The 12032-nt window shown below is 40.1% G+C and overlaps 3 protein-coding genes across 4 annotated transcripts; 1 reads left to right on the top strand and 2 right to left on the bottom strand.

The window, feature by feature from the left end:
- Positions 1-490: 490 nt before the first annotated feature.
- On the bottom strand, positions 491-4787 carry LOC111498742. Of its 2 annotated transcripts, none has more exons than XM_023150100.1 (8): positions 4600-4787; positions 3942-4265; positions 2770-2929; positions 2342-2636; positions 2183-2255; positions 1295-1385; positions 1114-1193; positions 491-1018 (listed from the first exon to the last, which is right to left on the bottom strand). In XM_023150100.1, the coding sequence occupies exons 2-8, from the start codon at positions 4245-4247 to the stop codon at positions 668-670; spliced, it is 1356 nt and encodes a 451-aa protein (XP_023005868.1). In that variant the 5' UTR covers positions 4248-4265; positions 4600-4787; the 3' UTR covers positions 491-667. The 2 variants fall into 2 exon arrangements, with proteins under 2 accessions (XP_023005868.1, XP_023005867.1); XM_023150099.1 differs by having other exon boundaries at positions 3942-4249.
- Positions 4788-6339: 1552 nt separating this feature from the next.
- Positions 6340-7779, top strand: LOC111498834. Its single transcript, XM_023150206.1, has one exon. The coding sequence runs from the start codon at positions 6340-6342 to the stop codon at positions 7777-7779; it is 1440 nt and encodes a 479-aa protein (XP_023005974.1).
- A 672-nt stretch (positions 7780-8451) lies between these two features.
- On the bottom strand, positions 8452-11955 carry LOC111498743 (probable E3 ubiquitin-protein ligase LUL2). The gene is made up of 3 exons (XM_023150101.1): positions 11112-11955; positions 9137-9632; positions 8452-8993 (listed from the first exon to the last, which is right to left on the bottom strand). Exons 1-3 carry the CDS (start codon positions 11600-11602, stop codon positions 8877-8879), a joined length of 1104 nt encoding a protein of 367 aa, XP_023005869.1. The 5' UTR covers positions 11603-11955; the 3' UTR covers positions 8452-8876.
- Positions 11956-12032: the final 77 nt, after the last annotated feature.

The raw sequence follows: 12032 nt of genomic DNA, 5'->3' as shown, positions 1-12032 counted from the left end.
AATAGAATAAAGTTTTTTTAGAAAAAAAAAAATTATAAAAATTATTGTGTGATGATGTCTACCATTTTGTGTTAAATTATCAAAAAGATTTATATAATAAAAAAAAAAAAATAAAGTTGACCTTTAAAAAGTTACTGTGTTCAGTAAAAAAAATATATTCATAACAACACTTCTCAAATCGTCAAATTAGTTACTACGTCATGTTTTTTTAGACACCTGGAAGTCAAATAATTTTCGAAACTATTTTGTATAATTTTTCAACTCACATTGATTGAAAAAGAGAACATGTGCCAACGAGGATACTAGGCCCTAAAGATTGATGGATTATGAGATCCCACATTGGTTAGAGAATGGAGCTGAATAGATTATGAGATCTCATATCAGTTAGATAAAACAACTAAACATTCTTTATGAGGGTGTGAAAACCTCTTCCTAGAAGATGCATTTTAAAATCTTGAAAGAAAGTACGAAAGGAAAAGCCCAAAGAGGATTATCGGCTAACGAAGAGCTTGAGTTGTTATTATCAGCGATCTCGAGTTCATCCGATAAAAACTAAATAATATATATATATATAAACCCCATAGAAAAATTATTTACATTATCATCTTAAAAACAATAGGGGAAAAAATACTGAGAAGCAAGCATATACAAGACTTGTAACTCCTTGTCAATGGCACACTGATATGGCCTGTCTCTGATGCAAGGCTCCTGAAGCACCCATTTCGATATCTTGATCGGGAGGATCGATTTGACTTCTGCACGAGGCTGCGGGCAATGTTCGTGTCTGCATTGGCTCCTCAGGTCCCCGACGAAGACCAAGCAAAGGATCCATGTGCACTTGATGTCCGGTTGCTGATGATCCATTTGACTGCATTGCTGATGGAGTTTGATTAATGGACTGATCAAGCCATAGTCTGGTTCGTTGAAAAATTTTCTCGAGAACGAGAGTCAGCGTCATTGTAACTCCGAATCCCGAAAATGTGGCAAGAAGAATGGCTAGAATGGCCTGCATATGAAGCTGTAGATCCAAAGAATTATGATCACTTGTTGGCTAAACAATTGCTATGTTCTTCATTTTGCATCGAGATGGTTCGGTTTTTGGCGAACTCTTACTTTTGAGTAGAAAGCATGAGAAAAGGCGATCACGAAAGCGAGCTGGACCATGGCGTAAATCCATATATACTGCTTCCATACTGACAAAATGATTCAAGTGTATTAGTATGGATTGATGACCGAGAACAAACATTGAAGAATGTTCTCCGAAGAAGAACTCGAAAAACGAGTATCGACCTACCAATTGTTGCGGCAGCCATGGATGCAAGAAGACCAAATATGCAAGAAAAGGGAAGAGAAAAAGCTAGAGCGCTTGATCCCATTTTACCAGCCTGCACATGCCCTGGTATTAGCAATCCAAACAGCCTTCAAAAACAACAACATATTAACCCCCCGTCTATCGACATGTAACAGTCCAAGCCCACCGCTAGTAAATACTATAACAACCTAAGCCCACCATTAGTAGATATTGTCTGCTTTAGGCCGTTACGTATCGCCACCAGCCTCACGGTTTTAAAATGCATCTACTAGGGAGAGGTTTTCACACTCTTATAAGGAATGTTTCGTCCTCCTCTCCAACCGATGAGGGATTTCACAATCCACCCCTCTTAGGGACTCAGCATAGCACACCGCCCTGTGCCTGGCTCTGATACCATTTGTAACAGTTTAAGCCCACTGCTAGAAGATATTATCCGCTTTAGCTCGTTACGTATTGCCATCAGCCTCACGGTTCTAAAACGCGTCTACTAGGGAGAGATTTCCACACCCTTATAAGAAATGTTTCATTCTCCTTTCCAACCAACGTGGGATCTCACAATCGACCCCCCTTGGGGAACCAGCGTCCCCGCTAGCACACCGCCCTGTGTCTGACTCTGATACCATTTGTAACAGTTCAAACCCACCGCTAGCAAATATTGTCCGTTTTAGTCCGTTACGTATCACCGTCAGCCTCACGGTTTTACAATGCGTCAACTAGGTAGATGTTTCCACACCCTTATAAAGAATGTTTCATTCCCCTCTCCAACCGATGTGGGATCTCACACGACATGCTATACTTTTCCTATCATCAACTTTGAAATATGAACGAACATAAAGACAAAGAAGAAAAGTTGAAGAAGTGCTGGAATACCAGAAGTTGTTCTAGGAAACCAAAGTAAGCTAGCACGTTGATGATAACAAGAAAAGGAACATCCTGCCAAACCCTGCAGCAGCTGGTTCACTCAACAGTCCAGTTTTCGAATAAAACTTCATAGAATTCGTCTACGTATAAGGAAGTAGTTTTACTTGCCTGTATTGAGTAATGTCAGCTGAAACAATTTCACTTCCTTGAAAGTTGTAGGCCTGAATGGCATGAGCTTGTAGCAGCGCAACTGGGAGATTATGAACCTCTTGCCTGCATACATCGCATGTTCTGTTACCTTTAGTGCTAAACCATTTGATAGCACATTCTTGGTGAGCCAAGGCAAGTTCACCCTTGCAGTTACATTCCATTTTTATAGTCTCGAGACCGTTCCCGAGCTCAATCAAGCAAATTCGGCAAACGGGTTCTTCTGAAATATGCTCACTAGTCTCTATGTTCTTCTCTGAATCATGAAGATAATGTATCTATTGATAATTAAATTTCATGAAGAGCAGAGCATCCATGGCACTTAAAGAATGGAGAATAAATCTTGTTAACGTAAACAAACCGAACACGCAACGATATAAGAGATTTACCATATGTAGGTGATTTGTATGGTGTCATGACAAACTTTTTGCCAATTTGTGGAGAGGTCAGGGTCAGACGAACAGTGTTACGACGTAACGACACGCTTCCATCTTCTCTGATATCAGGTACGGAGTTGGATCGATGCATCAACCCGTGAGGCAATTCTCTCTGCAAGAATCAAATAGAGAACATAGTTTGAGCAAAAAGGGACAAGCCATCAAATTGAAATGACTTAAAAGAGATAAGGTTCATAATGTGTTCCATATGAACGGTTACAATGAACCCAACTAAACCCGAAAAACAAAGCCTTGTCTCAACAATGTTCGGTCATAACGATTTAAGGATATAAAATATAAGCTTCATCTCAAAATGTGTAACCATGCATTCACTATAACTTGATGCACTGATTCTCCTTTGGGAAGCATTTCAAATTGGCTAGCGTATTAGAGAGCAAACGAAGTAGAACTCTCCGACCATCTTGAGAGAACCGTTCCACAAAGTCCTTGCAACCATATCGGTTGGAGAGAAAAATAAAACATTTTTTATAAGGGCGTGGAAACCTTTCCCTAGTAGAAGTTTTTAAACCTTGGGAGGAAGCCCTTAAAGGAAAGCCCAAAGAGAACAAGATCTGCAACTGGTGAGCTTGGGCCGTCACAAATGGCATCAGAGCCAAACACCAAGCGGTGTGCCAGGGAGGATGCTAGCTCCTCAAGGGGGTGGATTGTAAGGTCTCACATAGGTTGAAGAAGAGAACAAAACATCCCTTATAAGGGTGTGAGAACCTCTCCCTAGTAGACGCGTTTTAAAACCTTGAGGAGAAGCCCTTTAAGGGAAAGCCCAAAGAGGACAATATCTGCTAATAGTAAGCTTAAGCTGTTACAAATGGTATCAGAGCCAGAAACCAGGCGGTGTGCCAGAGAGGACGCTAGCCCTCAAGGGGGTGAATTGTAAGGTCTCACATCAATTGGAGAGGAGAACGAAACATTTTTTATAGGGGCATGGAAACCTCCCTAGTAGCACGTTTTAAAACCTTGAGGAGAAGCCCTTTAAGGAAAAGTCCAAAGAGAACAATATCAACTAGCGAATGATGCTATGGAACACAATCATATCTATACTACACCGATACCGTAACAAGTACTAAACAATCAGTCTTCAAACAAAGAAGTGAATATATCCTTACAGTTGAGATGTGATGTTCAACTACGCCCTCTCCATGTGAGGACTCTGAATCTGCTGGTCTTTTCGATTTTGGGCTGAAAATTTTCGTAAGCGACTTCGACCTGGATATTCTAGGCCTCTGATATGCAACAGCACGAGACACGTTCAACGACATGATCGGAGACATCCCAACATCTGGCCTTAAATTTTCATATTGTGAATTCATGTTTGAAGCAATGCCTTTAGAGTCTGAGTTACTTTTGGATTTGGGAGAATGGTTTGGAATTTGGGGAAATTTGGATGTCCCAGAATGTTCATCAGTGTTCATAGCTGCAAGAGATGGAACCTCAATAGCAAGTTTATCAAATTTCAGGTGTAAATTAGGGCAGAGTTCTTCAGTTTGAAGCGGAAAATCAAAATGGAACTGTTTTAGACTTAGGAAATACACATAGAACTCAGAACTTCATAAACTTGAACTCAAAAAAGAATCAAAACAACCAAATATATCACAGAACAATCAGAATCAATCAGTTTGATTGGTATGAACACTCAACAAACACATAAAAACTAACTCAAATGAACAAACAAATTCAACCAAGAACCAAAAAACTCAATAAATCTTGATTTCAAACAAAACCCAGATGAAATTTGTTCATATAAACCGAAAAATTTGTAAGTACCTTGAGATATGGAGCCTCCACCGTCTTGTTCAGCAAGATTTTGGTCCTGAGTAGCCATTTCTCATGGAAGAACTTTCTTAAATGACCATTGGCATTCCTATGATTGTTTGGGGGGCTGAATTTGTGAGCTCTTACAGGTGTTTGACATGGATACTTCTATCCATTTTCCGTTCATGACCCGCAAGATTAAATTAATTTAAGAAGGCAAAAAATTGAGTTAACAAAAAATAAAATTAATTAATTAATTATTGGGTAACACTTATGATTACCTCAATTATGTAATCACTTATTGATAACACGACATTTGGTTATATTATATTATATTTAAGGTTGAGAATTTTATATGATGTTGTATGTGAAGATAATTAATAGTTTTATCGGATAATATTCATCTTTTAGTTGACATTTTCTTTCATATGGGTGCGTATGGTTCTTTTGACTAGTTTAACTGATTATTGATCGTGGTTGATTGAGAAGGTTCACGTAACTGCGAGACGATTAGGTTTGTCCATATTGCTACAGTGCCCAGATCCCTACAACTAGAGGACAATCAAATCCGCTACATCCACCCATAACCCTAATACTTATTCGACTTTAGACTAGTTTTACATTACATAATATCCATGGGAGAGTTCGAATGAAGAACCCAAATCCCAATCTACGACTGAATAGCAACGGTTTGTGTTTATATATATACACAACAATATTCTTTTTCCTGATTTTTTTTTTCTCTAAGGGGTGACTATTCTATTTTTAAAAAATCAGCCAATCAATTTGTGACACATCCTTATCTCTAACCTCAAATATAATTGACTTTTTTAATTTTTTTTTTTTAAAAGGCAAGACGATTATTTTAATTTCATAATTGGATGATGTCATGTATTTGTATTTATGATGTCATAATTAATCATTTTTTTTATTTACTTCCTGAATTGTCGTCTAAACTTGTCTACTACACAGACAAACAAGGAATAGGCCCATTAAGATCAGAGTTTGGCCCATGAATTCGGCCCATTTTAATATGGATGCCCTGATATTGGGCTTTTGGCCCATACACTTAAGTTTATCAAGTGTAAAGCCAAAAAATAATATATATAAATTACTTGAGATCGGTCTTGCACTACTACTGCCCCCCTTTAAATTACTTTAAAGCCCTTTAACGGCCAATAATTGAGGGCCCACAGTCCTCTAATCTCAAATCTGGACCATTCATTACTTGACACGTGACTAATCATTCGCGCCACGTAATACCCGGAGTTAGCTACATTTTCAGCGATCTAACAGAATTAATAATAGTCCCACTCGTTTTAGATCTACTTCCATTCACATTCTTCTTTCTTCTTCTTCTTCACTGGAAACCCTAGCTCCGATTCTGAAACTTGATCTCCATTTTCAGTTTGAGTTAGGGTTTTGGAGGTTTCTGTGCTGTGGAGGGCGATTTTTCGAAGAATGTGATGTAGGTTTTTGAAGTCTGATGGTGACTTGGGACGGGAGAATTCGAAGGATGAGGATTCCGAAGAGGGTCTGGTTAATTATGCAAAAATCTATGGGGCTCCTCGTGGGTGGAAATCACACATCCTCCAGGTTTTGTACTCGCTAATGTTGTTTTGGTTTCTCAATTTGGATTTGTTTCTTCTGTGGTGTTGTTTTGAGGAATTATAAATTGTTCCTGTTTTGTGTTCGTCTTTGACGACGGTAAACGAACGAACTCTGAGCGGGTTGTGAGTGGCGATTGGAGAAATGAGTTTGAAAGGTGTGAAATGGCAGATTGTTCATGGGGCATTGGCGAGGCGAGCTATTGTTCGAACTTTTCTTTTCGCCTTAGCTGTTTCGGCTGTTCCTTTGTTGCATATTTTGACCGGTGCTAATTTTGGGGTGATTCCGTCTGTGATCTTTCGCGATTGTGCTGTGAAGTGTGATTATGTGAATTCGAATGCGAAAGATTCTCGAGGATCGTACTTGTTTCAGGGTCACTTCCTGAATCCGGTTTGGGTGCCATTTGTAGGGATGCACTGTGAGGAACATATGAATTTAACGACCAATGTCGCTATTGAGTTAATGGAGAAGAAACTGTTGAATCACAGTGTGAAATCTCTCTGCGTTGGAGAGGAATCGAGCTCCGCCGTCTTGGCATTGAGGGATATGGGATTCAATGACGTTATGGGTGTTGGTCAACGCCCATTTTTCTCGCTTAGGAGAAAGCAATTTGTTTACAAATTGGACTTAATGGATCGATCCTTTGATTTCGTTTTCTCTAGAGATCTAGACAGGCATTCAGCCCCTGCACTTTTGGTGCTCGAGATCGAGCGTGTGCTTAGACCTGGTGGAATTGGGGCTGTTATTGTGGGTGCTACTGGTTCATTGCCCAATAATTTGATAAGAGCTGCAACCCCAGTGTCATCTTTGCTGAAAACTTCCAGTGTGATGCATGTTCGTCATGTTAATAACTTAATTCTGGTTGTATTCAAGAAGAAACTCGAAGATTTTGGGCATTTGGAGCCTCGCATTTCGTCTGAATGTCGGTCTCTCACAAGGAACAAACCTTTAATTCCTGAAATGGAGCCTCTCGTGAAGGTAAAACCAGTGGGATTTGACAAAAAGGTGTCCTATTTGCCAAAGCTTGTAGATGCTTCTAATTGGGAAAAGTTGGCGTATGTCAATATTGGTACAGGGAAGCGCCTGAATTACACCATCACAGATTGGTTTCCACCTTCTTATCCCATGGATCGTAGAGATTTTAACGTTTATTTTGTTGATCATGACATGTCTGCTCTCGCCACCCATATCCACAAGCCTGGAATCACATTTGTTTATCATCCTGGCCTAGCTGGAACTGATCAAGCTACCGATAACGACGATGATACCAACAATGAAGATGAAGAACCATATGTTGATAGCAATGATTTTGATTTTCTCTCTTGGTTCAAGGAAACTGTGCAGCATTCCGATTTTGTTGTCTTGAAAATGGATGCAGGGAAGGAGGAACTGAAGTTTCTATCGGATTTGTTTGAAAGTGGAGTCATTTGCAGGGTGGATGAACTGTTTCTGAGCTGCAGAGATGGGGTTGATGAAGACGGGGAGATGAAGAGAGACTGTATGGATCTGTTCAAGGATTTGAGGAACAGCGGTGTCTATGTTCATCAATGGTTTCTAGATGCTCCTTCCTCCATGAAACTCTGAAATCATATCTTGTCTGGTTGGTTTGATGGGTAAGAAAATTTATGAGTTGCTGTGTGGTTGAGCACTCTATTAGCACTAAATAAGCAACCACTTTGTTTGTTTCTCCTGTTTTATTTATCAAGTACTGAACTTATGAACTGCATCTGCATGGTTTTTTGTTAGAATAAAGGACGCCTTTGTGTTTGCTTTAGCCTTTTTTAAAGTATGATTATGATGTTTTGACTTTTGTTTTTATATCATAATGTTAATCATAATGTTAACGTGTTGCTTCGACAGTGGAGAGTTGTAGCACTTTTAGTATATGATGTGACATATATTATAATGTTCGAAAATATTATTAAACGAAATATATAAACTTTTAATCCACCCATGATAGATGCTTTGCTTTCATGAAAATATTATTAAAATTTTGATTAAAAAATTCAAAAGCTGTCTTAAAATGATGAAGAATAAAGCAAAAAGAAAAAAGTAGATGTATAAATTTAATATTGGTTAAATTAAATGTTTAGTATCCAATCATCTATTATTAATGTTACTTACTCCAACACAACAAGACAACCTTAAACAAACCAAACTCAAATGGATTTCAGAATTTGAAAGATAATAGGTATTTGCTGTCATGTCTGCACACATCTTACGATCAAATACTAAGCTATAATTAGAACGAGAAACGAATCTCAAATACTCAACTAGTTAGATCGAGAAACGATCTAAAATACTTTGCTAGTTAGAACAAGAAGAAAAAACGAACATCAGTTGCCTCCGAATCAAATTTTGATCAGACAAATGGCGAGAATTCGGAGGCAACAAAGCAAGGCTCAGCTGAAGTATATAATAGATAAAAATTGTAATTACACTTTTGGGCATGAGAACAGAAGCACAACTGATACCAATTTCTTTCCTTTTCTTCCTTCTTCTTCTTCTTCTTCTTCTTCTTCTTCCTTGGCATAAAAAGCTTCCCTTCTTGATTATTTAGAACAGCAGGTAGAAAATTCAGGGGGAGAAAAGAGAATAAATTCAGATAATACAAGAAGAAATTCAACAAGCACAGCGCTGTACAGAGTTCTCTTATGATCATAATGATAGTGTACCATTCCTTATTCTTCTGCCCCATTGTTGACCCTTATCTCTAAGAGCCTATCGACCGGTTGTCTGCAAATCGGGCATCGATTCGTCTGGAACCTCAAAACCTTAGCACAACCGCTACACATACACTGCCAACCACAACAGAAACAAGTTAATGCAAATCAAGAATTCTCTGTAGTAAGCACAGATAAACGCACGAGAGATGGATTTCGTAGGCATAAAAGATCGTGAAAACGAAACATTTTGCAGAGAGAAGGGTTGTTCTTGTTACCATGTGTCGGCAGGGAAGGACAGTCGTATCCCGTGGTTCGGACAAGCAAATGACACATTCCTTTCCAGGGTCGTTTCCATCGACATCGTCCTCGACTGAATTTCCAATTCCATAGATCTCCTGCAGCTCATATCTCATACCATTGACCCACAGGATTTGCTTCAACACTTTTACCTGATATTCACCTTTATCTTTCTCAAACACTGCCTGTGTTATCTGAGAATTCATGGTCTCAGGTACCACGGTACCATCGGGACCAGTTTGGCCTTCGGTAGAAGCCTCGGCTTTCACAGCTAGTGGATAGACATCTGTGTCATTTACTTTCACTAACTCCGACTCTTCGAACTTTGAGAAATCTATTCCTGTTCCACAAGGTTGTCTGTACTTCTGTCCGAGGCCTTGTTCGAAACGGACAGTCACTGGTTGAAAAGTGTCTTCTTTTACGGGCGTCAAGTTACAATCTTCGCCTTCTTTCGCAAAGAAGAAGATGGTGATACTGTTTCAAGACAAAAGAAAACCAAATTCTCAGGCTAGCAGAAACCCAGATCAAATCTCTGATTAAAGAAGCAGAGAAATCTAGATGAATAAGCATCATAACAGAAAGACCCTCTAAAGAACGTTAATACCTCTTACAAAAGAGACTATGACTCTATGAAAATGTATCGCTGTGATGGCAATAGTTAAAAAAAAATAACTCCAGCCCAAACTCACTGCTAGCAGATATTGTACGTTTAGGCCCATTACGTATCACCGTCAGCCTCACAGTTTTAAAACGCGTCTACTAGGGAGAGTTCCACACTCTTATAAGGAATGTTTTGTTCCACTCTCCAACGGATGTGGGATCTCACAATCCACCCCCCTTAGGGGCCAGCGTCCTCACTGGCACAGTGCCCGGTGTCTGCTTCTAATACCATTTGTAACAGCCAAAGTCCACCGCTAGCAAATATTGTCGACTTTGGCTTGTTGCGTATCGCCGTCAGTCTCACGGTTTACAAACGCGTCTACTAGGGAGAGGCTTCCATACCTTTATAAGAAATACTTTGTTCCCCTCTCAAACTAATGTAGGATCTCACAATCCACCCCCCTTGGAAGCCCAGCGTCCTCGCTGGCACACCGCCCGGTGTGTGGCTTTGATACCACTTGTAACATCTCAAGCCCACTACTAACAATCCACTTTGGCTCATTAAGCATTGTCGTCAACCTCACGGTTTTAAAACGCGTCTACTAGGGAGAGTTTCCACACCCTTACAAGAAATGTTTCGTTTCCTTCACCCACCCCTTGGGGGCCAGCATCCTCGTTGGCACACCGCCCGGTGTCTAACTCTAATACTATTTGTAACATCCCAAGCTCACCACTAGCAAATATTGTCCACTTTGACCCATTACGTATCACCATCAACCTCACGGTTTAAAAACGCATCTACTAGGGGAGAAGTTTCCACACTAAGGAATGCTTCGTTACCCTCTCCAACCAATGTGGAATCTCTAAAGAATGTTAATACCTCTAACAAAAGAGACTATGCCTCTACAAAAACGTATCGATACTCGAAATACTTGTCTGTGATGGCAATAGTTACCAAAAACAACACCAATTCATTGCCTTCTGTTCAAAATATAACAGTAGAATGTCATTCAAGAACAACATGGGCTCAAGTGGTTCATCACCACTTTCATCTTTAAGACTTGAAACAGCCCTCAAAGATCACTCAATCCATCAATGATTTAGAGTCTGTATTCAAAAAGTTATGAGGAATTCAAAAATTTGTAGTATATTTAGTGATGCCCAGTTTTACATTCTTATGGTTTTGTCAATGTAAAGAAAAATGTCCTCCTCGCCTCTCAAAACAAGGCCTTCAAACTACTTTAAGCCTTTTCCAGAATTGCAAATGATTGAAACTAGTAAGCAGCAAAATCAAAGAACAATAAACTAACAATCATAGATACAGAACAAAAGCTCCAAAGATTAGAAAGATACCTCCCGGCGACGGTGGCATCGAACAAGAAAGATACAAGGAATTGGCCGGGGTTTTCTTCGTCGGGCTCAACCCTAAGAGTTTCTTTCTTGAGATTAACATCATTTCGAATGGTAACCGCCTTCTGATGCTCAACATAAGGCGTTTGGGGCGGCATAGGAGGACCGTAAGGATATCTCCCACCGACCCAATGCGCAGGATCCATATGGGGATGGGCAGCGCGGTGTTGATGGTCGTAAGACGCCGGCAAGGGCATCGGCATCGACGGAGGTGGACCAGGTGGCGGCGGAAAGTAACCAGGGTACTGATAGTACGGCGGCGCTTGATTCGGATGATTAGTGTATTGCGATGGGTACGGCGTTGCAGCGGCGAAAACGAACCGATTACTTGTGATTTCGGGCTGTGGCGGCGGAGGTGGAGGTGGAGTCGGATGGCCCCGACGGGAATCGTGTCGTCTCCGGCCATGGGAACCACTACTCCCAATGTTACCCATGGAAATTGAGATTTGTTCGCAGAAAAGACAAATCTGATGAACCCAAATCGGAAAAACAAAAACCCAGATGGATTAAAGAGGCGTGAAGAAGAAGAGGTCCGTTGGAAGCTCAGAAAAGGCCAGAGAGGAGGGGAAGAGGATGGAAGGAGATATAGAAAAGAAGGGAATGGAAGGGGGCGGAGGTTTTGGATGGGGAAGGACAGAGGAAACAGCTAAAACAATTGGGAAAAGGGGAAAGGAACAGAGGAGAGGAGAGAGAAAGGGAATGGAGATTTGGTGGCGGGTATAATGGGGATTCCGTAAGGCTCCACCCAGAAGAACCATCCCATTTGGAGATCAAACCCACCCCTCTTCTCTCTTTTTAATACCTAACTTTTATATATATATATATATATATATATATATATATATATATATATATATATATATA

This window comes from Cucurbita maxima, unplaced genomic scaffold (genome assembly GCF_002738345.1).
Source record: "Cucurbita maxima cultivar Rimu unplaced genomic scaffold, Cmax_1.0 Cma_Scf00025, whole genome shotgun sequence".
NCBI lineage: Eukaryota > Viridiplantae > Streptophyta > Magnoliopsida > Cucurbitales > Cucurbitaceae > Cucurbita > Cucurbita maxima.
This window is presented reverse-complemented; position numbering and strand designations above follow the sequence as displayed.

Excerpts from the sequence above, each read along its gene's own strand:
- LOC111498742 (XM_023150099.1), bottom strand. The coding sequence starts at position 4,657 with ATGGCTACTCAGGACCAAAATCTTGCTGAACAAGACGGTGGAGGCTCC. Across the intron at positions 4,250-4,599 it reads TGGAGGCTCCATATCTCAAG|CTATGAACACTGATGAACAT; the intron begins GTACTTACAAAT and ends CATCTCTTGCAG. Across the intron at positions 1,019-1,113 it reads CTCATGCTTTCTACTCAAAA|CTTCATATGCAGGCCATTCT; the intron begins GTAAGAGTTCGC and ends TTGGATCTACAG.
- LOC111498834 (XM_023150206.1), top strand. The coding sequence starts at position 6,340 with ATGAGTTTGAAAGGTGTGAAATGGCAGATTGTTCATGGGGCATTGGCG.
- LOC111498743 (XM_023150101.1), bottom strand. The coding sequence starts at position 11,602 with ATGGGTAACATTGGGAGTAGTGGTTCCCATGGCCGGAGACGACACGAT. Across the intron at positions 9,633-11,111 it reads GATGCCACCGTCGCCGGGAG|TATCACCATCTTCTTCTTTG; the intron begins GTATCTTTCTAA and ends GTCTTGAAACAG. Across the intron at positions 8,994-9,136 it reads TCCTTCCCTGCCGACACATG|TGTATGTGTAGCGGTTGTGC; the intron begins GTAACAAGAACA and ends TGTGGTTGGCAG.